The sequence below is a fragment of the Anneissia japonica genome, unplaced genomic scaffold, assembly GCF_011630105.1.
Source record: "Anneissia japonica isolate Jap-2015-1 unplaced genomic scaffold, ASM1163010v1 scaffold287708_len1499824_cov190, whole genome shotgun sequence".
Classification (NCBI taxonomy): Eukaryota; Metazoa; Echinodermata; class Crinoidea; order Comatulida; family Comatulidae; genus Anneissia; species Anneissia japonica.
Window position 1 is genome coordinate 755,153 of NW_022752295.1, and position 27,148 is coordinate 782,300.

Sequence of the window (27,148 nt, forward strand, 5' to 3'; positions counted from 1 at the left end):
GTATCATTTAACAATCTTATTATGTTAAGACGCAAAAGCTTCTAATGAGAGACTAAAGCCCGCGACCGCTCAAATGTTAAGGTTCAGAAGAGGGCGCACTGTATTTAACTTATCGCCTCTGATAATTTAAATGTACAATTACTTTAAGTTAAGTTTTCTAAGTTGTATATTTATGTTTTCCCTTCTATATTGCAACTGCAAGCTGTTAAAAAAAACTGGCTAGGCTCTTAATGGCTCTCGATTTTTATGGTATAAATTCATTTTATGTCATGTCTTATTTTCTATTGTACTCACATAGGCCTAATACTTGTGGCTTTCGATAAGGCCGACACTACGTGAATAGTATAAAGAAAGAATCAATAAACAGGTCCATTACATATGTTAATTTATTAATCATAGAATGCTGTAAGTCATGTGCTTTTTTATAATCACAACTTTTAAATTACCTCACTTTCGATAATGCCAACACAAGAGCAAGAATGAAGATCGTCTGCTCTCAACAAGTTGGCTTCGTCAAAACAGAAACGCTTTCGTTATGCAGTATTGCCAAAGAAAAGAACTTAATGGGATTTACAAAATCATCTTTTAGTAGTCCATTGACTTATAACCAGCATGTACAGCAAGTCAGAGACAAAACGACATCGTAACATGGACACACGTTCTGTAATTTTATCGTTAACACCTCAGTAAGACCACTTTCACTTTGCGACAAAAGAAACTGTAGAAACTTTATATACTGCTTTTGAAGAGCACTATTGTAGCTGGTCTAGTCATGAAGAAATTAGTTGACGTTGATATTTCAGATCATATGACAGTATATATATATATACACGCTGATATCCCGATTGATATATTGAGCGTGTGGGAATAAGGACACAACACTAGTTTTCATGAAGTACCGTATCGTTTTATTTGTTGTTTTACCAGTATAATGTTTAATAAATATACATTATTAGGAATACGCTTTTTTTATTTATTATATTAATTGTTGGTAAAGAAGCATAAAATCTATGTTCATTACGTAAACTTATTCCTAATGATAAAGAGATTAGATCTTATATGTTTTGATTTGCCATACAATATTATGTATTATCCCGTTTTATAAACAGATGCTTTATTGATAATATAGACATAGATTAAAATTTTAATTGTCTTTTAAGTAAAATTGTAATTTTGTGTAACCTGGGGGAAAACATTCTACAGTGCTCAATATATAACCTTTGAACTCATTGCTATATTATGTAAAATGCCAAGGTCCTGAGTATTTGCAATGTTGGTTATCAATTATAATTAGTGTCAGATTAGTCCCTTAAATAGCCTTTAAATTGTAAATTGTAAAATGTGATTTTGCGTATGTTCGTAATGTAATTGTATGTTTATGGATGCTTTAAATATATTTGCACTTTATTTGAATATTTCGAAGTACTGTTGTTCTGATTTATGTCATTTTGTCTGATAGATACAGTGATTGAATGATTGAATTTGGATGTTTGATTGAGGAATTGATCGATCGATATAGTACCATCTTTATGCCGATAACATACAAATATAATTTTATCTATACAGGCCTATATGTGGAATTATACGCCTTAAAAACTGCCACTTAAATACATTATCAGTTACGCACATCCATTAACATGTTCCAGCTAATCAAGCTCATCTCACCAACATAGCATCTATATTTCTCGAAACTGTAATACGCAACTTCATCTTCGCATCCACTCTCTGGAATTTTCTACCATTACCTCTCACACAATCTCAGACAACATGCACATTCAAATAAAACGCCAAAATATTTATTTTTAAGAAGAATAACTTCATAACTTGGCTTTAAGCCAGTTGTATAATAATAAGATAATGTGTAATAAACAATTATTAAAAACTGGCAATGGAATATTTTGCCTGTAGGGCTTTACAACAAAAATTATCGCTCAGAAGTGAAATTTTAGAGCAATAAGGTGTACTTTCTTGTGGGTCCGTTGCATTGGCTCAGAAAAAGGAAAGTGATGACCGAAAAAAAATCAATACATAATACGTCTGTAATTTTATTATTTTTTTCTTCTGTGTAAATCATACCAAAAATACCGTAATATTATTTCGAGTAAGGTTTTTCTGCACACGGATTCAACAATTTCAAACGATCCTTACAAAAGACAGACCAACATCATATTATCATCATTATTTTTTAGTTTGTATCAAGTTTTGAGTAAGTTTGTTTTAGTTTTAAAAGTTAGTGACACCGTCCAGACGCCTGCACAGATCTGGAAGAAATGTATCGTAGCACCATTCTTCGAGGTGGCTTACCATTATTGACGTTTTTTGAGTTCTTATATACAGGGACGTAGCCAGGATTTTGGAAGGGGGTGGGTATAGCCTTTATGCGAGATACCTAGTACCGAGCGGGGGTGGGGTGTCCCCTCCCTACGGCTGGGGAAGCCAAGGATCCTGGCAGGGTCTAGGGAGAATCGCACTCTGAACGTTTTTAGGACTGTTTTGAGTGGATAAAGTGAAAATTGCAATAGATGCATCATAAATATTAGTAAGACTAACAATAATTATAATTAGGATCATGATCCATATTGTGCTTCCAGATCACCATGATCTCTATCCACATTATTTACCAGCAGTTTTGGCTATCAAATTTCAGATTTGGCGAATAAATATGTTTGTGGCTAAAGAACCTGCCATCTCGTCAACTACAGATTGTTGATGAAGACGAAGGATGATAATGATGATAATTATGATGATGATGACGATGACTGATGAAACCGGACGTTAAAACTTTACCTCGAGAGTATAGGCCCTACTGCGTTCTTTAACCTGTACACAACGGCTTAATAGTCTCTTCCGATGTAGGGAGTGAGGGCTCATATAGGGCATCGTGACGATGCCATGAATAATCCCCCCTCCCCACTCTCTACATCGCACTTCTTTTATTCAAGGTTGAATTTACATACGTTAACGTTTAGGCAGAATTTTATACTCGGTGGTGACGCTAAACTATTATTGTGATTCATCTGTTATTTAGCTGAAATAAAAAATTAATTCTGGATTCAATACAATATTTCTGAATTTTGGTAATGTCTCTTGCCATGAGGCGAAATATGTCAAGACGGTAAAAACTTAAATACTTACAAAACATGGCAATTGTATTAACAAAAGGAAAAATCTTAAATGCAGTATACGTACCTGTATGAAAAAAATACGGAATAATAGAAACGTCGTCGTCAAAAAACAAATTAGTTTTAACATCAAGAAAAAAAAATTAATATTACATATTTTTCATAAAGTACGTATACTATAAAAAAACAAAACTGTCTAGATTTAAAAAAAAAAAAAAAAAAAAAAAAAAAAAAAAAAAAAAAAACACTGATTAGGATTTTTGCGCGAAGCCCCTGCCCCTTGGATATTGGTGATAATACAAAACGACGACGTTTGCGGAACAATACATTCTGTTCTAACACCGCATGTTCTGATTGGCCAGTTGTTAAGTTTGATTGACACTCTGAAAGGTCCATTCGTACAATAGAATTTAATTCCTGATATAGGCATATCCCTGCACAACGCCCTCAATTGAAAAGATTAATAAAAATAAAGTACTGTACCAGCAGACGTGGAAATAAAAACATAGCCACATCGAAACAACCGATGATGTGATTCATAGTCATTCTACAACAACTGTACTCTGGTAAATATCATAGGTCTATGTTAGAGTTCCTATAGGAACTCAGTCTACGTGAATTCACAACGCCCTCAATTGAAAAGATTAATAAAAATAAAGTAGTACCAGCAGAGGAAATAAAAACATAGCCACATCGAAACAACCGATTGTAATTCATAGTTGTTCTACAACAACTGTATTGTATGTTGAATGTAATAATTGCCACTGGCTTTCTTAGCATCCGAATTAGCAAGAGTAAATCGATTGAACACAGGCCTAAAGATGTCTGATGCAAAGTTAGCATTTTGTGGACACTGGATATTTCAACGTAGCATCAACTACGACGCTTTTGTCAATGAAATGTACAAAGATGCGGATGATGATGCTGAAAAGAAGTTGACAACCCCATCACCTTGGTTGCTAGTAAGTAAGGAGAAAAATTGTGATACCTTTACTATAATGGGTGAAACAGCACAGCGTACATTTACGTTAGGAGAAGCAGAATGGGACGATGTACACTGGGTGGGAACACACAGAACTGTAACATGGGAGAATGGAAAGATGGTGGGAAGAGGCAAGTGGACAACAGTGGCAGAAATTGAAGACGGCGGGAAAACCTGGCATGGAACCTACACTACAGAGAGCGGTCTGGTGGCTCATGTATTTTATAAATTATCAGAATAATCATCGATGCCATCATGAGAGCACCACTGAAAAAAATGACAAGGACTTTGATCCAAGAGATTCAATCGTTATCTAAAATAGCATGGTACCGGTACGCTGATATAGGCCTACAAATGTTGAAATTTGAAAAAGTGAGCATTACTGAAATCAATATTGAATTTCCAAATACAAAGAAGCACAACCAACATGTTATAATACCGTATTACCGATTGTTTTGCGGGAAATTAAAGACAACCCCTTTTGAAACCTGCAAATTTAAGCCTCGATTGGATGAGCAAAATATGATGCGTTCAAACTCACTCGTAGGCCTATTACAATACAACGCTAGTTTTACCACTGGTTTTACAGTACACTATTAGGCCTATTTAATATTTTCATAATTGTCGTGTTGTAGATATGTTTTGTTTCTTAAAATGTGTTGATAGAATAAATTGTTTTCAGTAATTCATATTAAGCCTATTTCATTATTGATATTGTTAAATTCTGTCAAACATTGCTGTTGTGCGTGGTGAATGTAAATAGGCGCAAGTCAACGCCCACTACCAGCAATACTATACTAACTCCATGAATAAACACAATTATAAGGGATGTATCATCAGCATAATACGTCGGTTAGTATCCCCTAAATAAGGGTACTCCTATTCAGGGGACACTCCTATTTAGGGGACACCCCTATTAAGGGTCACTTTTTTATTCCAAATGTGTCCCCTTAATACCTGTACGCGTTGTATATGTACCGGTACTAAACAAGTTTTCTATCACGTTTTAAATGATTTAAGTAGTCGCATACTTTTGAACTAAAATAACTATCATAGATTTGGACCTCGAATTGGAGGTTGCATTGTATAGGCCTAATTGTAATATTAGTACAAGAAAACCAAAACCAGTATTAATAATAATATTAATTACAATAATAAAATTGTTAATAGGCCTAATAATATTTTTTTTCTAATTATTACTATAATATTATTATTCATAGGCATATTATAATTATTATTAGGCATTATTTTATAATTCATTCTTATAGATGATTGGGAAATTATTCCATAATTTTAAACAATATTATTGGTAGCTAATCTATATACCAAATAATCATTTTGTCGTAGGCCTATGCTGGAATCCTACCATTTTAATTGAAATATTAGTCGGTGCCAGTATAAATAGTTCATTAGCCATAGGCCTATGCCTACTGCATTACGGAATAGAGATCAGTGGATATAACTGCCCTGATTTTGTTTAAATTTATAATCCTATAATACTTTATACTGTATAAAGTGGTGCACTTTTTAGCAGAAGTTTTAATTTCAATTTGTAGTCGACACTGACCACACAAGAAGTACGAATCCGAGAAAAGATTGAAGCGCGCACACGAAAAATGGCCAGCTTAACCAAAGAAGAAAAACTATCGTTTTGCGGCAACTGGTGTTTGCACCATGCAGAGAATTTTGACAACTTTGTGGATGAAATGTACAAACATCAACCAGAAAACACTCCTAGAAGAATGGCAAAGCCAGCACCTTGGCTCAAGACAAGCATGGTTCTAGATGACTCGGAAGACACCTATTCTGTCACCGGACCAAAAAACACAAGAACATTCACTGTTGGAAAACCACAATGGGACAATTTCCACTGGCTTCCAGAAGAAAGAATCGTTCGCTGGGAAGGCAATACATTGATTTTGGAAGGAACCAACGGCAAGGGTCTCTGGACTACCGTCACAACAGTTGAAAACGAAGGCAAGATGATGCATATTGCTTACACAACCGCATCCGGAGTGGACTCTGAACTATATTACGAACGTACAGATAAAGAACTAGTATAACTTAAATGATAAGTATTTTGAATGTTTTTTTTTGGCCTATATGGGGACAATCTAGCGAGACTGCAAAGAAATAACACTGCTTTGTTAATATGAATCTGTATACTGTATTTGCCTATACCCCAGAATTATCAACAAAACACGAGGAGGTATTTAAATATATGAAGATTAGCATATAACTTGTTAATCAAATAATTGTTCAGAATTATTCATATGATTAACTTTCGAGCGAAATTGCAAAGAAATAACACTGCTTTGTTAATATGACTATGTATACTGTATAATGCCGATACTCAAGAATTGTCAACAAAACACGGGGCGGTATATACATCTATGAAGATTGGCATAACTTGTTATTAAAATAATTTCTTAGAATTATTTATATGGTTAACTTTCGAATGTTCTTTAGATTATCTAGTTTCTTGATGTCATGTTTAATATTTTCGATTGAATAATTAATGTATTTGAGGTAAATATGTATGGCATATTATGTATTTTTATACACGCTCAAGTTACTCTAGTTAAGCCTATAAAAGTTCTTTTTCTGATAAGTAATCGACATTCATGGGCCCTATACTGTATTTAGTAGTTGAATACAATTGAAATGTATGTGTGTGAATAGTGTTTACAGTGTCTAATGTTAGCATCTACCTTTATTGGCTACCTTGGATAACCAATAAATGAGTTTTTTTTTTCTGTAATACTTGATATTAAGTGAATTAAGACTTATGAAGTAATGGTATAATTAACTTCACGTTTGATCTCTGAGTTGGTTCTCGAGCAACGACTTATTTACCTATACTATCAATAGTCTCTCCCGATCATTAATTTGTTATAGTAATTCAATATATATGCCAGATTATTAATTTTATAATTGTTATATGGTTTATTGACAATTCTATGTTAAAAGTTATTAAACGGTGATAGAAATAAAAAGGCAAAAAATGTTGAAAGAATGATTCAGTTTCGTTATTTTTTGATGTCATGTTTGTTGTCAAACTAAATAATATGCATATATACGTCATAATAAGCTAAGCGAATGGAGCTTCGTGGAGGTCGGATTGAAGCACATCCTTTCTTTATGTATAGTACAATATAGAACAAAGATCTACAATAATGAGCACTTTGCGTAATGCTGAAAATTAAAACAGGTCTATTAAGTAAAACATATGTTGAATGTAATATCCTCTCCATATGATATAAACTGACATTACTTAAATTAATTAATTAATTAAATTTATATATATACACCCACATCCACACACACACACCCTCCACACACACACACACACATATATATAAATATATATATATATAGGCCTATATATATATATAGGCATATATATATATATATCTATTTATACGACTGAGCTATAGATGGTGTCAAACTTTTAGAATTATTATGTAACAAGCTGATGTTAAAGAAATTTAAATGTTTTATGTTGCTCACTCTCCTCGTGATACATGTTATATAATATGATTTCTTAGTACACAATTATTATTTCATACTGTTGACACAATCATTTTGTTATTGTTGATAATACAAATTTCAACGACAACGCCTGAGTCTAGCTACAATATGGGCTAATCATGTTGCACTTTTACAAGCTGTTGTAGAAGTTTTTCACGGTAGGAATAACTTCGGATTGGATAATCTTACTCAGTTAAAGCAGGCAAATCAACGATTACGTCACGTTGAACATGAGAAATGAAATGTTGTATATACATCCTGAGAAGTAAGGTCAGTCCGTGACCCAAAATTAAAGTTACAATGCTATTACTAGGTCCTATTTCCTGTGAATGATCTAGCGGAAGATGTATTTCCCATGCAGTCAAAATGATCATGCCACGAAGACAATTCGTAACAAGCTTTTGAACAAGATTCTATTGATGCACTTATTTCAATGTTTGATTTAGGCAGAAATCGGTAACGAGTGAATAATAATATCGTAGGCCTAATAATTTTAGATACCCGGCTAATAAATATTCTGTCTGCATAAATCCAGTTCTGGATTGTGTGTTTTTACTGTAACAGAGACAAGCAAGTTTTCAAAATGCAGTATGATGTCGTAATGTTTTATTTACGATTACTTGTGTAGACTATAGTCTTAGCATACGGTACACTGGTAAGTATGCTTCTTTTATCGACTAGTGTGATCCTATTGAGTTATTTTAGAATGTATGCTGGTAGTTAAACTTTCTTCTACACTGAATTTTACAATTAATACTCAGAAAAATTTCGCTGTTATAGAGAATTAATAGTCTAAATGGCTATTGTGGGCCCATGTAGAAGATATATTTTCCTATATATCACGAATTATTCATTATAATATTAGGCCTATTTATCATTCTAATATGTCATATTATAAATAAAGAATATAATAAATATATATAAAGAATAGGCCTATATATTTATTATATATGTATTATACATATTTATTATATATATTATTATATATATTGGGCCTATATAATATATATTATATATAATAAAAGAAAGAATATATATATATATAATATATGTATATATATACATACATATATATAGGCCTATATTATATAGCCGTGTTAACGGCTATCTTGATTATATATATATATATGTATATATATATATATATATATAAAATACTAAAATAATAAAATAGACGAAAGGCCTTGGAAAACAGGGTTGGGTGCTGTCTCTTATACACATCTAGATGTGTATAAGAGACAGATATACTAAAATAATAACTATAACTGTATATCTGTGGAGTAGAATATAATTGGTTTTTTTTTATTATTTTTAATTTTATTATTTTTTTATATCTTCAGAATGTTGTTTAATTTGCTTCACCAGATACCGTTCATCAAAAATCTATAAAACCATGAGTTCTCCACATTTGAGCTGGTTCATCCCCCTACTAATCATTATGATTATACTTTTAATATTTGTTTACTTGTGCTATTGCAAGTGGCCAGTCAAACGCTACCATTCGTACGAGGACCCAAGAGTCCTACTCCACAACCCAGATACTGTTGAGGTGATTGCCAATCCGGGAGCGATAGAGAATGATGACCTTCACTTCTCTGTTCCGGCAGATGCCGAAAATGCTGACCGTTGTAGCACCACCACCGACGGAAGTATCGATGATTTTGATATAGGTCTTGGGACGGATATGACAACATTACATTCTACCAGGGTTGCTAAGGACTATAACCCATTTGAAGAAATCGATGAGCCTGTATTAAGCAACGGACACGCCCAATGTGGTAACATGGACCAATTGAAAGAACCGTTACTAATCGACAGTTAAATGTATATACCATGTTTGACATTTGCCAAATACACAGAATGACCGACAACTGTTCCAGCAAAGTTATGGAATCACATAATTGTATAAAGATACAACCAGTCGTTGTTAATGGAAGAGACAATTGGATTTTTTAAACAAAACTTTTACATAAAATGGAAGAAAAGTTATAATCAGAAATGCTTCTGGCTCAGCTGAAATTTGATAGATATTTTTTACACAATGTCTAATCTTAAGTATTCATTTTCGTTCATTTATTATCGAAATTGATAAAATCATATTAAGTTTGTTTTTAAGTTGCACTTTAATCCATAATAATTGAAATGAAACTTACAGAACTAAATAAGTTAAAAATTTACATTTTTTGAATAGTTTTACTTATTTGGCTCGGTTAAAAGATTAAGAACAAGAAATGTTTAATGAATATGTTTAGACTAAGATTGGTTGCATTTTGCTTTACACTTAAATAAGAGTATTTACAATTATTAGAAGCTAAAAATATGTTAGGCCTACATAATGACCTAAATTGCTGTAAAGGCTTTTCGGAAAGCTTTGTCTAGGACTCGTCACAGTGCGACAAAAAATTTGAATAGACTAGGTCTGAATGATGCAGTGAAGATGAACGTTGGTGGCTAGATGCTTCCCTTCCAATCCCAGAGTCAGGGGTTCAAATCATGTGACAGCATTTGGTTTTTGTTTTTTTTTCTCCCCTCACGAATAAAAACAATCTCCAATAAGGGTAATTAGACTAAGTTGATAAAGCACCGCATTAGAATTAGGCCTAATAAGGAGAGCCCCTAAGGGTTACCCTTATGGTATCAAAAATAATATGTTTATGATGGATCCTGTTTGTCTTATTACTGCCTGTTAAATGCTGGTCATTTCACTGGATTACATTTTTGAATGAGGATGAATAATTATTATATTCTTTTGCAAACGTTACCCATGCTCGGGCCCATATGCTTCATCGAGGAAATTCGTATAATTAACACTGCTCTGCAAGTTTGCGATGAACACGCTCTAAATAAGAATTAATACCGAGGAGTGTATACCCTTATGCAAACGCAAGTTAAAATAGAAAAAAAGTAAAATGAATCATGGAAAAACTATAATTTTGATCAATAAAATATTGTAATTAGCGTCAATGTAAGCACATTAATTTCTGTCTATAAAGATTGATATAGATGCTGCAAAATATATTTAATGGAAATAAATTATATGTACGATTGTTTGAATTGAAATATATAATTAAAGCTTAGAAGGATGATACTACAATTGAAGATTAATCAATTTTTTGACATCACGAGTCACTGTCTAACACAAATTATTTGTGCATGAGGAGGACGTTCATTTGGGGTTGGAGGGGGAGGGGCTGGGAATTTCTATCCCAAGACTATTATAGGGCAGTGGTTGTGCCAAGACAGTATCCCGGGAGACGAAAGGCCTTGGAAAACAGGGTTGGGTGTCGACTGTGAAAAATAGCTTTTAGTACCGAGAAAAAGAATTGTGAGGGCGCTATTTGTTGTTTATGTTATCAATCGCGATTGTAAATCTGGTGTGTGTGGAGTGGGGCCTCAATCACAGTCGCCAGTCAGTACAGGGATATAAGGTTCTTCCTTTTTATTTATAACTTATTACAAAATGTACATTGCAAACTATTTATGTGCTAGAGTATTTACAATTACCGTGCATCGCGCTCCCAGTGTAGGAGAAATGGCAAGGCATAGGCCTACCAGATGCCTTGGCTTGCTAGGCCCACCGGCACCAGCACTAGTCCTACGTTCTCGGCAGGGCGACGCCGACGGGCGGCGATCTATGACCATTACTCCGTACAAGAAAAGGAAGAGGATGCTGCTTGGGGGAATTCCTCGGGATCAATTCGACAACGCAGAAAAATCGCGAGATTTTGCGATGGAACTGCTGCCAGATGAGCGACAACTTCTTCTATCAGAACTTCATAAGCTGCAATCGAAAAAACAGAATGAAGAAGGTAAGCAACCGATTACAAATTACAGGTAATATTTCCGAAATTATTTGTCGCTCATTATCGGTGACAGTTCAGGCCCACATTCCGCTGATTTTACCAAAAATAAATAATATTGAGTTAGTTTTCGATACAGCATCAGTTGCGCATATACAGCATCAGTTAAACACCCGGGCGCACTTAGTGTGGCGGCGCCGGAAATTTCCTGAATTTTTTATAAAAAAATAATAAAATATTGTGTTAATTGGGATTCTTTACTTAAAATGGATAATTTGATAGAAAACCATGCAAGTTATGAGTCCCCTGGCGCAACCCATATGATAGTATACAACACCTCGCACATACAAAAGCACTGCTCGCACTGAACACTCTTTAATTGCTAAAATTTGACAGCTTAGTAAGGCATGCTTAAATTGTACTTTCGGCACTCAAGATTTGATTTTTCCCCAACGAACTTGCTGTAAATTCCCCGAAAGGGGGTCCAAGCGGGGGATCCAGAGTTCCCAGACGGGGGTCCTTTACCCTCCCGGATACCCAGCTAGCGCTGCCCCTGACCTATAATACTTTACAGTGAGCCTTGGTTGAATGTGGTATAATAAATATTATAAGCATCCATAATAAAAATTATTATTATTATTATTTATTTTATAGGATTTATAATATTACATAGCACACATATCCAGAAAACTGGAGTGGAGTTGAATAGCTTGGTGGTTAGGATGCTTGCCTTTTAATCCCAGGGTCATGGGTTCAATTCCTGTCAGTTGCAGGACTTTTTCTCACGACCAAAACAACTCCACTCCCTAAACCTCATATTGAGATTTAATTTGTGTAAAGCATCATGTGTGATGTTTGTCTTGTGTGTCGTGGACTGTTTTATGTGTACTGGGCCCCCTGGTAGAACAGTAATTTGTTACTGAAGAGGAAACCCTCTATAAATAACAAATAAATGAATAAATAAATAAATGCTCAAGGCACTTTTTTGCCTGGTCACTGGATATAAAATCTATCATACACAATGTGCAACCTCCTCCACTCCCCAGGGAGTATTCCTAGTTATGCGTGTAATCAGCACTACTAATTTCGTTCCGAATCATTCACCTCCTACCAGGTGCCCATTTATACTCCTGGGTGAAGAGTGCAAATGCAGTTGTTGTGCCCAAGGACACAAGCGCTGTGACGAGCATCGGTTTTGAGCCCCCAAACTTGTCGTCGAAGGTTCAATGCCTTAAAGCCGGCCACTCACTGCGCCTGCCGGTTTTCGGCTGACACGATTCAATGGAGAACACAACGTTCGCGCATCGGATCATTTTTAAATGACGATCCTTGCAGACTGCCACCGACAATCAGCAGATGGCGTGACATCGTCTAGCGCTCATTGGAAGTGGAGTAGTAATCGTTTGCCGATGGTCATACGACAGTCGTGTGACGCAGTCAGAGCCTGGCTTTACACACTGCGCCAGCCACACACTTTTTTAAGTGGATTACCTAGAAAATCATTTTGTGCAATTTGTAATTGAGGATTCATGAATAATTATTTATCATGCTTTTGTTACACTGTGCAAATCTTGAAGACTGAACTATTCATATTCGGTTAAGTATTGATGTCCACAAGAATAGAATAGCATAAATACAACCTATTTGAATATTTTTTTTTTCTCTATATTTTAATTATAATTTTTACATAATCTTACAGATGTGTTTTTTTGTCCAAATACTGTCATATGAAGATTGAAACTAATCAACAAAATTTATGTTTGCAGACACAGCGTCAGTTAAACCAACCAAAGTCCAACTCAGGTTAGGTAAGTCACTTATGCTTCCTAGTAGCTTCTCATGGCTTAACACAATGAGTTTTTTTGCACATGAATAATTTTGGATTTGCCATCTAAACTATACATGAATATAAATCAAAATTTGAACTGCTAACTACTAACACCATTGTCAAGTACTGTAAATGTGCTAAGCATCAGAAACAAGATAACATAAAAGATCAGATGGTGCGACTAAATTCATCAAGAGTACTCACATACGAGCTAAGCATTTGATATCTTAATATTAAATATTCACTAACCTCATTTCAGTTAAATAACTTGATTTACTCTCTTCTTAAGCTAGGCTTATGTCGCCCTTTGCAACTCGACAAACATCAACTGACCTTTGGCAGCTTTCAAGCAACTAGCGAGCAACTGTGAACGGCATGAGCTCGCCGGTCACCAGTTGCTCTCAGTTGCCCACGTTCTATTTTGCTACAATCTAAAGCAGCCAAGAAGCGATTGAATGGTCATGTGACAGTAGTAAATCTGTTATTCACAGCGTGTTTGCTGCGCTTGCTAACATTTTTACAGATTATGGTAGTGTTGCTTGGCAACTAGTTGTAATTAATAGAGATTTTTCGATTTGTGCACTGACGCAACACTAGCAAGGATTCACTCATGCTTGACCTTCCTACGTTCCCTGAACGATGTAGATTTGGTATATTTGCATCCTAAAATCCCTGTGGCGAGGAGAACTTAATGTATTCGCATGCGCAGATGAGTTTTTAGGTGCTCTAAGCATCTAGTTCTACTTAGTTGCATAGTTACTTGTGCGATTGTGATTGAGAGTCGACATGAGTGCTACCGGTATTTAGTTGAGGTCAGTTGGTGGCAGTTGAGTTGAGACATAAACTTAGATTTAGAATACCTTTCAATTGTATAAATGTTATAATGTACTAAAGTTTGTTACAGTATTTACGTGATACAATATTTGCCATATTCAAACCAGCTGTTAAAAACTGAAATTAACATGACTTTAAAGTACAGCAAAAATCATTGAAACCCCACAGTTTTTAGTGACATCATTACATTCTATGTCCTACTGTCAACATGAAAGCTCCCTACACTCAGAAGTGACATAAGCACTCTAGGCCCCCATTCCACAACTGTTTTAGCCTGCGACCCTAATTATATGTCAAGCACTCAAACGCAACTCATCGAACCCGAAGCCAATAAATCGCATCCGTCGTTTTATATACGTGCAAGGGACAGCAGGTATCAAAAGAATCACCCACTTGATTCTTTTGGCAGAAAATTAAAAGATACTCAATTTAAAACACCTAAAAATGAAAACATAACTTTGAATTACTCATCATTTAACCAAACCTTGTAAGTCATCAAATTTTTCAATAAGTTCAAGATTTTTTTTAATTAATAGTTTACAGACATTTTATTATAATTTCCTTAATTTACTGCCAGATATTTCTGGGTTATGTAAAGACATAGACACATTAAATTGAGAAAATGTTTTCTTTATTATAATTTTCAACTGAAAGCCAAACACCTTGAAACTTTCAAGTTTTCATACCTAAAGTACATATGTTTTGATAGTATATTTTTAACATAAAACTATGATTAAACCACGCATTACAAAAGTACACTGACGCACATGCCACACTTTCATTGCACTTTCCTTTACAGTAATTTGATTTCGTTTGTTCTCACTCGTATTAAGTGACCCATCAAAGTTTTTTCACAACCCAAACATTGAGTCGCGACCCACAGGCTGTGGAACGGTGCTCTAAGCATCTAGTTCTACTTAGTTGCATAGTTACTTGTGCGATTGTGATTGAGAGTCGACATGAGTGCTACCGGTATTTAGTTGAGGTCAGTTGGTGGCAGTTGAGTTGAGACATAAACTTAGCTTTAGAATACCTTTCAATTGTATAAATGTTAAAATGTACTAAAGTTTGTTATTTACTTGATACAGTATTTGCCATATTCAAACCAGCTGTTAAAAACTGAAATTAAGATGACTTTAAAGTACAGCAAAAATCATTGAAACCCCACAGTTTTAAAAATGCAAATTTTTTATAATATTCAGAGAATATTCATATGACACAAAACAGATGGTACAAACTAGTTGTGCTGCTGCCTAAAAGTAGTGATTAAAATTACCTCAGAATGATTATATTATTTGAGCATTATTAAACTTCAAAACTTGATATGAATATTTTACAGCATGGTGGTTATAGTAACTTGCAAAGTAATTATTCAAGTTTGTTTAAGACATGTTCTCAGAATAGAAATCAAGAATAAATCAACATTGAAATTCAACATGAAAATGAATCACAGGATTTCATTTTTAACTTTTCTAAAATTGCATTTCAATTGAACATATCATTATTAGCACCAATGACGGATGTATTGATTTGGCACAAATACTGTCTGCATCATTTTGCCCTGTATGTAAATCCAATATATATTTAATTAATTATATAGTTTATAAGAATATAATGCTTGGATATGAAAATTTTTTTTAAACAATCCATTTGCTCTGTACTGAACGAACATTGTATATTTCAGGGTGATTACATCGACTTGAAGATCGGCACAGTTCTTGGTATCTCCACAATGGCAGGTAAGGTAATTCATCCACATCATATATTTAAACATTCCTAACCAAATCTACTTTTCAACAAAAACACTAATTAATTCAATAAAAGTTTCAAATATGTTATTAATATTAACCAGATAAATTTTTTTCTGATTTAGATACATTTTACTACATTTACAGTATCCATAAATTGACTAAAGGGTTTATGAATAATAATATAGGAAAGTATTTTAATATCATATTAACAAAGAAAATTGTTTTTTCTCATTTTCAATTGCAAGTTCATTACTGTAGATATACGAAATAAGTAATCAAAATATTGATATTTCCTATATTTTAAAAACAACACCGAGAGTAATATATTTTAAAATTCATTAATACATTCCAAGTTATTCCCAATGATCCAATTTTAAAAATGATTGTGAATTAGAATTAAAATACAGTAAGCAAGATAATTTAATATTTGACTTGATAGTATGTTTAGTTATATATGTATTTGTATTTTAATTCTTTCTTGCCATAGCTTAGTGTTTTGATTATTTTTTTTTATTATTTTTCTGTACAGCTGCTGGCTTTGGCAACCTCATATCAGATCTGGCAGGATTAGGGTAAGCACAGTACCATTGAAACTAGTTTGCTGCCCTCTAGAGTAAATCTGGTGATAAACTTAAGATTGCTTAGGTTGGTAACCGCTTAGATTATTGTTTGTATAACCAGTATTACAAGAAAATTATTAATATGAAGCATGGTTTAGCTTAATGCCTTATTGCATAAACTCTGTTAATTACTGACTAGATTTATACAAAGTTCACTCAGTATTCCCAACATTATCTATCACACTCTTATTATCATCACCATGGATGCTTGATGTCTTGCGATGTGGTGCATTTAGCAAGACCTCTCCAGTTATAATCCCATTTAATTTACTCTTTAGTTTTGTTCTCATTAGATTTTACCAAAGTAATTTGAGTTTTAAGCCCCAACCACTGCCCACCTTTAAAGAGGTTTGCAAAAAAATTTAAAAAATTTTAAAAAAATCTTATAAACAAGTCGAAAATTGCCTAGATTCCCTGCCGCATTCTGATTGGGCCCTAACAACCCTACTGCCTTCACCTATTTTTGTCAGACACATCCCCCTCCCCTGAATTAATCCCTCTTCAGTTTTCAAAACATATTTGGCCTTGCAAATATAAATTCTGTTATGCTGCCCTCAGTTGTTGGATCTTTGACTAATGTTGGTACTTCCCCTAATTGGTAATGAATATAGCCAAGGATTTTTCTGTTTTTATAATGACCTGGATGTGTTACCTGTAAATACTATGAAGTTTTAATGAATAATATGTGAATAATAAAATAATACTGTACAGTCATATAACATGTAATTAATTTTTAGTCTCTAGATTCAGGTATTAGTGAATTTTATTTCATTCAATTGATTGTTAATATTGTGAGAGCAAGCCAATAATTGGCATTATGTCTTTCACTTTTTATGAATTGTTCATTATATTCATTATCAGTAAATTAGTATTGTTAGGCCCTATGTAAAATTGTTGATAATAACTTATCATTTTTATTAACATGACATATATTTTTTATAATTTTAGTCTATTTGTAACAATTATTTTCAATTGGAATACAGTATTTAAGATGTAAAATTAACATAAATCTAATTAAAACATCAGAGCCTATATATTATTCGTCTATTAAATGTAGGCCTACAACATACAGGTAACATGAATAGAGTAATGACTTAGGGTAGAGGTATGGATTGGAATCACATATAAATGTACACTAAAAAAAAAATTAATTTCAATTCAATTTCAATACAATTTATTCAATAAAAACCTTCTTAAGGAGAGCATAAACAAATAATTTACAGAAGCACAACCCGATGTTAGCAAAAATAGACAAGATTTGTTTATACAAAGTATGACTAATGAAGAACTTGATCAAATCCACATTGGATACAGTATATAGATCAACTTATGTAATTTAGACTTGACGCATTAGGCCACTGATATCGATCTTAAACGATTAAGAAAAAAATATTGTGTTATGTTTAGTTTATGTCTAAACAATTAAATGAAATATTTTTATTTTGAAACTGTTGTACTTTTCCAAATATGGAAATTAGTATTCATAATTTAATGGTAAATAAATGAATATTCAGTATTCTAAAATTGTTTAAGCATCCATATTCCAAATTTCTTTAATAATTAAATGGTCATGCTTTCAAGTTTCAATGTGCCTTTAAATAGTATAATGAGTATTGTTTGCTTTTGTATTTATTGATAATAAATTCTTCCTCCCCTCCCCCTCCCCAAGTTTCTTTGCATGTAGTCACATATTTCAGTTCTTTGAATTAATAAAATAAATATTATTAATTAGCATGTTAATTGCATTATGCATGGTACTTAATTGTTAATGTTGTTTTTCACATTGAAGTTGATATTCATTGCTATAAATAGATTATCATTATTATCGTACCTTGTTTTTAAATCAATAACCAGCAAAAGTTAATCTAAATCTCTTCTGAAAGGCTGAGTGTTGAAATGCATTTATAATTAGGTACATCGTAAGACCTTGATAGTGTCCAACTCGTTCAGACCGCTATTCATCAGTAAATGAATTTCTTGGAAATAAAGATTTACTCCTACTATCTTTCATCAAGGATGGTAGGTAGCTCGTTTGGGCTGAATCTAAAGGTCGTTCTTTTTTTTTTCCATTACACCTTTATGATACCTGGTAAGAGATTTCTGTGAAGATGTGAATTTTATATGGTATGTGGTTCCATTAACCCATCCCGCATCTTGTAATTGAATACAATTTATCATCTTTCTGATACCTTGTTCGAGAGTATGCTTCTCAGTACTTCTTACCCACTGAGGAACTTTTGTGTTTAGAATTTGGAACCATTTTGCGCAGAGGTACTACTTTGGTTGTGAGGTTGATATTGATCTCAATGTCAGTGTCTTTATGAAAGACACTATCATGTATCTTCAGGTTATACAGATGTATAATTGGTTTTTTTTGTTTTTTAATGATATGACCTAGAAAAGCCATCCAGGAAGCAGAGGATTTTCTCTGTGGTTTGCATGTATTCAACAACCACAGGTTAACATTAGGTACCTGCATTAGGATAAGTTCCTAGGTACAGTAAATGGCATATTATAAGTTCAGTCTACAGTAGTTAGCATCATTGTACATTCTCTTTTTATTCCTCTCTCCAGTATTTTTATGCAATAAGTATCCTTTCTAAATTAAGCTGTACAAGGACAAGTTAAGGGTGGGTTTTTGGTAGATTTTTATCTAGACAATCGCACCACTAGTGTTAGCCTCCCCTCATTGGACCTGAAGTTGACATGGTAAAGGGGTTTCTCACGTAAATTTTCATAAGTTCATTCTATATTACTTCTCAGCTATTCATGACATACAAAAGTGTATGGCTTAAAATCCTGCAAGATATTGTAATCACCATTGCAAGATAACAATGATTTCCTTCTGATAATCTAACCCATTGTGTGCTCATCCTGGACGAAGACACGCCAGCATTTGCAGGGTTTGTTGGAATTTGGGATAGCAATTATGCGATATGATCCATGGATTAATATGGACACCAGTTCACAGAAATCTATTGAATCCAACTAATCTATGTCTTAAACTCCAAGTTGTTTGTGTCAAGTTATTTCTGACCCAATTGGAAAAAAAAGATGCCCTTCTTTTCTGGAGGAGAATCTTTTTTTTAAGGGTTGGCCATCCAGTATAGTTGAAACTTACATAACTTCAGTTCCTAAACAATAAATCACTGTATGAAGCTCAGCAAGTTATTAAAAAGGATTAAACAAACAAAAAAACTTTTGAAAAATCATTTATAATATATACTGTACTAATTATTAATAATTAAAGAAAAAAGTTACATTAAAAATATATGAAGTACTTTTATATACAAATTATATTACATTGACTAATTAAAAGATTTGTCAGGGGCAGATTCAAGAGATCCACAAGAAGCATCAACCTCCTACGTCCACCAAAAACAGTTGTCATTCACTGGCAGCAGGGTCGGAACCTAGTTTCCAAAATTTCAGTTGTCAGGGTGAGGTGGCAGGAGGCTCCATAAGTTTGACACAAGCACTTACAAAATAGTGAAACAGTTCTCCAACTGGAGATGGATATGGGAATACATCAGCTACATTAATAACTACAGTTAAGAATCATTGAATTTTCTGGGACTTGGCCACCCCCCCCCCCCATTCTACTGCCAGGAGTCCTTCATGCCCTGTTCTCAGTCTTTCCAGTCGTCATAAAAACAAAAATTTGTGGGTTGTGCACCTGGAACCGCTAGGGTATTGTTGTCTCTCGATCGGCCCCTTCCCTGGTTCTCGCTACCCTCCCAAATGCTTGCGAGTTGACAGGCCGTAATTTTTTATTTGAGCATAATTTTTTGTTCAGCATATTTTCATTGGAGAGCAACTTGGGGCAATCACCCCAGAGATCTTGTTGATGTGCCACTGCCCTCTCTTAACCCTCACTCTATGGCTTGCATTTGTACCCAGTCAGTGAAACCATGTGGATGTCTCCTTAACAGTCCATATAGTATGTGTTTAGAGTTGATCACCAACTCTACAGCTGATGTCATCAATTGGGCAAATGACCGTCATGTATCGCGCATGGCACTTAAAGAAGAAGATTTCCTCAGGGACTGTTAATTAGTAATATCATTATTGTAACATACTTCCTTTTCTTGGTATTTTATTCAAAGAAAGTTATTATATTTTAATTATCTTTAACATAGTGCCTAGTGCCTCCTTACCTAGAGAGATACAAGCCAGGTTAAATCTGCAATACCAACAGCTTCCCAATTACCCAACAGTTTTTGAAACCACTTCCGTCTCCATGCTTCAATAATACGTTGCTCCACTGTCCTTTACTGGAAATCTTCAGAAATATTAAAGCTTGTGTGTCAAAAATATTTTAGGAGTTTGTAATTTGATGAATTAATTTAATAGATATAACAAATTCATATAAAGAATGTAATATATTGGAAGAGAATATAGGGGCTCCTGATATATAAAAAATATAAAAAAACATATTTAATATATATGAAAACAATGTATAGAACCCCAATTGATATGCCTTATATAATATTGAAATCACAATTATTACAATGCTAATAAATTTGTAATTTAATAATCACTTAGTTTTTTCTGCCAATTAAAAATTATTTATTTTCAAAAAATTACACAGATAATACATAAGCCATAAGCAAAGATCTATATAGTACTATGAAATGTATTATGTTGATATATTTCCTCCCATTTCCAGGTCTTTCATTTTGTCAGACTCTAAAGATAATTTCTTAAGACTAAAAATAAATTCACTCCCTCTCCAAAAAACTTATGGAAGCTGTTTGGCGCAGTTGAAATGGTTCGGTTTCCTAACCTTGATTTTGGGGTTTCAATCTTTTGCTTTGCATTTGTACTTGTGCCAATTTGCAATAGAGGGGCCCAGGGGAGGGACCTTCACAGATGGAGGGTCGATCTATCACCTCAGCCCAACCATGGTTGGGGCTGATGTAAGAAAATTTATGATTATGGCACTTCTAGATGGCCGGAAATGGCACTCTCGGACTTAATATGATTTTCTTTTTCTCCCATTAAAGGCAGGGGGTGGGCTGGCTGGCCCTTGAATCCGCCATTGTCAGTGGCAGAGCCAGGAATTCAAAATAGAGAGACCAAGGAAGGACTTTCACAGAGTGGGGGTGTATAACACCTCAACCCTACCAGGGTTACCATGGTTACCAGGTTAGGCTGGGATAAGAAAATTTATGATAATGGCACCGAGATGGACGGAAATGGCACTCTTCAGACTTAAATTTGAATCTAATTTTCTTTGTGTATTAAAAATATATATTTCTTGCTCTGACCTTCGCCATGGCGAATTGTGCGAAGGTCTAAATCCACGCCTGCTGTATTAATGATTCCCAAACGAGAATAAAGATGATTTTATTGAAACCTAGAATGAAGATGAGTTTGTTCACGGTGTGTCATTGACATGCAAGAGGCAGTGAACAACACTCAAATTCCTCAAAAATGTTATATAATACAGTTGGAAATTGCTCTGATTGGTCAAGGAGGTGTGGTGGATGGTTTACTGGAATGTGCAAGAGTTAGTCTTTAATTCTATCTTGCAAAATGTGGACCTTAGGTAATTTGGTGGTTGGGTACTCACAATTCTCTATGTCCAGTGGTGTTACAAATCCCTTATTTTCCAGTCTAAAATTTTGAAATTACTCACCTAACTAGAACCCTGAGTACTAATGTATTCACTTTCCACGTTTGTGGCAAAGACAAGCCAAACCAGTCACTCGTCACAAATCCTGTTTCAGAGGTAATAGCCAAAACACGCTGAAATGTCAAAATTTCAATGTTAAAATAACAATTTTAACAATTTGGTGATGGTTTCTCTCGGAGAAATGCCCGAAATCATAAGCTTTGAAATTTGATTTCTCAAATATTGTTCTTTAAACAGCTGTATGTTTAAATGCTTGTAACTTCATAAGGAAATGTCGGATTTAAATGATCTTTTTACTATTTTATAGCTCTCATTTTCATCTTTAACCCTAGATTAATATTTAAAAAAATCAATTTTTGCCACGAGTGACTGATTTGGCTTGTCTTTGTCACATTTACTGCTTTTAAAGGAACTATTTCATCTTATAATGCACCTTAAATATTTTATCACCAATACCTTGGCACATTATGGTACTTATGGGTTTGGGGTTTTTTTTTTTTTTCTTTTGTATTAAAAAATGTAAGGTTATATTTTGAGGTAATAACTCAAGTCAAGTCCTTTAACCTTATTTCAGGTCTTATTACTTTGTTTCCATTGGCCTAAGATACTTTATCAGTGCAAATCATGTTTTTTTAGGTATATACGGTATCTGTTGTAAATCATACAAAATTTCAATATAATTTTGTTATGATCTTTTGTTTTGTTTCTGTACTGTATGTGATGAAGTGTAAAAGCAAACAAAAAACTTTTTTGAATCAAAATCCCTTGGGCATGAATATAGAACTCTCATTTACTGACTACTAATTTTATTTTAATACAAGGTTAAAAGCATATACATAAATTATATTACTTGTTTGCTTTTCAATTGATAATTTTTGTGTCTAAAAAAGTTTTTTTAATTTCAAATTCAGCTTTTCTGCATTTTTTCTGTTATGTATTTCATTACGTTTTTCATAGATTTTTGTGTAGTATAGTAGATAGTTGCACATTTCTCTTAATTAAATTTTTAGTTTCTCCCATGAAAAATTAAGTCATCCTTTATCGTGAATCTTGTTTTTCTGCTAATCAAGATAGAAATAATTTCTTGATCCATTAACAATCTATATTTTCTGAGATATGATTTTTTTTGTCTTTGTGTGTCCTCCAAATTGAGTGCTTTTGTTAGGAAAAAATGCAGGCAAGAGAAGTTTGGCATAACAAACTCTGGCTGCCAGCACTTTTTTGGAGCTATTTCAGTGAATGTATCATAAAATGTTATGACTCTTATTACTGTTGATTCTGATCACACAAAACAACAGAGAGTTGGTGTAAGCGTGTGTCCATCTTTTTGCTAGCTTTGTTAGCTAGGGTCGGTGAACAGCCCGCCTCCGAACTCTACCTATCAGATATTGGCCTTGGCATTTCTTCCACCAATGATATTTTGTGCTTCTTTGTTTTTCCTATTATCATCATATCATTATCATTGTCATCATTATTATCATCATCATTATCATTGTCAATCATCCTAATAAACATTGAAATCATCATATCAAATTATTATATTATAATTATCAATACAATAGTATTGTTATAATATAATACATTTTACTTAACTGAAACTGAGCTGTTACTATGATATTAATATTATTTAAAATAACATTAATCATATTCATAAATAATATTAATTATCTTCAACATCATCATCATCAACATCAACATTCATCAGAAGAAATCCTCAAAGCACTGATACCAATAGTATCTGTAAAATATTGTGGGATTGTTTGGAGTTAGGCATGTTGTTTAAAGATGTAGGTCTGTATGGTATTGAAAAAATTTATTTATATTTTATTATTTATTTGAAAATATTTCAGATTATGTGTCAGTACAAATGTTTTTTGTCGTTTAGATGTGTAGCAAAAAGATTGTGGATTCAATTACCATAACTACTCATAGAACAACAAAATGTTGTGAGTATGATAGCTTGCATGTACAGTAGATCATTGCATATAGCACAGTGGTGATGCCCCAGGCTTCCATGGTCAAATGCATTGGTTCTGGTTAGAGACTAATAACTTGTCTGCATCCTTGGGCAAGGTACTTCATCTATATGTAACTCTTATCAACCATGAGTTAAATGAGGACTTGGTAGGATAAAGAATTACTATACCTAGCATACACAGGCTCTTCAGAATGATTGAAATACTGTCACCTACTTCCAGCGGTTCCTGGGAATGGGGATTTTTGTTGGAGTCCCTCAGCTAGTGACCGTTACCTGAATACATGAGTTCATTGGCTGTTAGCAGTTTGATGTGCCGATATCAGAATTGATTGCAATTAATTGCTGGAATGCTTTTGATTTTGTAGGCTTGCTGGATATGTGGAGGCCCTGGCAGTTAAGCTTGGTGTACCAATGCCTCAGCTGACTGCCGAGCAACTTGATATGGTGTCCACACGCTGGGCAGCGTTCTCTGTAAGTATCGTATCAAATCACACATCAACTTTACTTGGTTAAATTTAATAGGACAGGTTTCACCAGAAATGTGACATATAGGATCACAAAAGAACTATTCAAAACAGAATGTTGCATGTTGTAAAATTGAAATAAAATAAAAACAATTGAAGAGTGACTAACCTAAAATCTAAGAATTCCTAGTAGTGTATACTTTAAATTACTGTATAACAATACATAGCAACAATATATATTAAAAAAATAACAGTACTTTATTTTTGAATCGATGAATTAATTAGAAAGTAAATGAATGAATGACGAAATGTATGAATGAATTATACCTAATCATCTTTATGATTTGTAGGGACGCTCCCTGGGCATTGTCATCGGCTGCCTTCTTGGTATGTTCCCATTACTGTTTCTGGAAACGAGGCATGAGGAAGGTGCATGTAAATTGGAACCAGGTGATGATAATTGAGCAATGCACCAGGAATTCCGTGGAGTCTCAGTTTATCTGGCAGTATAGACATCATCGTGAAGAATGTTATGGATGGTTGCGTAGGTGGACATGATGTAATTAATATACATCAGCTCTACATTTTAGGAGGTATAATAATGATAGTATTGGAGTGTTGTTAGTAGATTTTAATGTTTATACATACTTATCCATACAGTATTTGACTTTAATGTTAGGTTATGTCTATATGCTGCCATATCCCTGTCCGATATGTCATTGTTACATACTCAAGAATACATTTTAAGAGCGCGAAGAGACAATTTTGTAATTTTGTTAATGATAAGCATAAACAATTCACAGGACCAATGGCTTTATGTCCATTTTAATAGATGTGAACTGGTAAGTTGGATCTCATCTTTCACTAAAAGTCGAGATCAATACAGTTACTAAGTATGCTATCGTCTAGATATCGGTGACAGCCATTCAAAGATGGGAACTCAGGATAATTACAATGTATATGTTGAAACACGCACACACAAAATGTATGTATCATTTATTATTGTGGTTTAGTAAAAACGAAGTCAATTTACAATGCTATATGAGGATTGTTTAGAAAGGTTAAAGGTTGTGACATAACCTTTGTTATTTCAAACTGTAATGAAATATTATAGATGTTGAGGCAGTCATTATGCTAATCTAGATATTAAATAAAATAAAATCAGTAAAATTTTTAATCCACCGTATATTATACCACAATTAAATGTATTCTGCCATGTAAATCTAATAAATTTGTAAATTAAAAATATAATAATTACTTTGTATATTCTAATAAGTTTTATAGATTTGAATTGAAGATGAGAAAATAAAATTCCTAACTAAATCAACAGATGTGACTAATACATTCCTATAGTCTTTGCATTTATCCCTTCATTTCTGCCACCAACTTTAAAGATTTTTTGTATCTGTATATGTGCAATTCAAGGTTTTAATAACATTTTAGAGGGTTTTTTTTTCTGTTTCTGGATATCAGTATATCATTTAACCAGTACGATGTACTATTGTAGTAAGACTCATTTTATTGCTGTTGTTAGCTTCTGTTTCCATCCATGAGTACGTGTATGACGTTATTAGTGCTGGTTATATTATTTCTGGATGAATAGAGGCATTACATAAAATGGTGGATATAACAATCTGTAGATTTACAAAAGCATAAAAAAAAACATATAGAATCCACAACAACATATGAGCAACCTCTTAAAGAATGTAACAAATAAAGGAATATAAGTCAAATTTTGTCATCCCAAGTTGTTACCAAATTGCCTCTGAAAAAAATTGCCTTCTGCTGAGCATATATATATACTAAAAAATATAAACTCACTAAATATAGATTTTCAACTATGGAATTCAAAATTCTGTTTTTAAATAATTTTAACCATGCTAGTACAATAACCTAATATTAATACTGACATGCTATCATATTAATCAAAGATAACGTCAGTCTGAAAGAAGCCCATATTATCTTGATTAAAAGCCCATGGGCTTCTTTTAGAGATTAATTTTGCAAATTGAAGAGGGGAGCTTCGCTTTGAGATGGGCTTCTTCTCAAAATTAAGCCCATGGGGCTTCTATTCGAGGTTTTACAGTATATAAGTACAGTGGTCCAGTGATATGACATTCAACGATTATGCAAAATGTATTGTGATACATTGCATAATATTTATAAATTGCATACTTATATACTGTACATATATAAATGTATGTATATATATACTTATTATGTGTCTTGTATTTATTGTATAAATATTTCAATTTAGATTTGTATTTTAGATTCAGTTATTAATCTAGCAAGCATGCATACTTGAAGGTACTACAGTAAATAATATTGTAGTCGATAGTTAAGTTTATACTTACAGTACTTACTTATAACGATTGACGTCATCATTATTGTCATTGTCTTCATCATTATCATCACCATCATCAACATTATCATCACCATCATCATCAATATCATCATTAACATCAGTATCATCATTATTATTATTAAAACATAGAAAAAGTAAACCAAACAAATATACGTCTGTTTGTGACGTTTCGATCCATTGCCAGCGGACCTTCATCAGACATTGACTGGTTTGCTAGTTGTTGATGGTCACAAAC

General features: G+C 33.4%; 2 protein-coding genes across 2 annotated transcripts; both read left to right on the forward strand.

Annotated features, from left to right (window-relative positions):
• The first annotated feature begins 10,932 nt into the window (after positions 1-10,932).
• LOC117122263 lies at positions 10,933-13,193 on the forward strand. The gene is made up of 2 exons (XM_033267800.1): positions 10,933-11,444; positions 12,550-13,193. The coding sequence occupies exons 1-2, from the start codon at positions 11,096-11,098 to the stop codon at positions 12,705-12,707; spliced, it is 507 nt and encodes a 168-aa protein (XP_033123691.1). The 5' UTR covers positions 10,933-11,095; the 3' UTR covers positions 12,708-13,193.
• Positions 13,194-13,217: 24 nt separating this feature from the next.
• On the forward strand, positions 13,218-25,782 carry LOC117122215 (transmembrane protein 65-like; the record flags this gene model as incomplete). The annotated part of the gene is made up of 5 exons (XM_033267725.1): positions 13,218-13,238; positions 15,782-15,836; positions 16,378-16,420; positions 24,450-24,555; positions 24,899-25,782. Coding segments are annotated over 5 exons (339 nt in total), but the record flags the coding sequence as incomplete, so codon positions are not given.
• Positions 25,783-27,148: the final 1,366 nt, after the last annotated feature.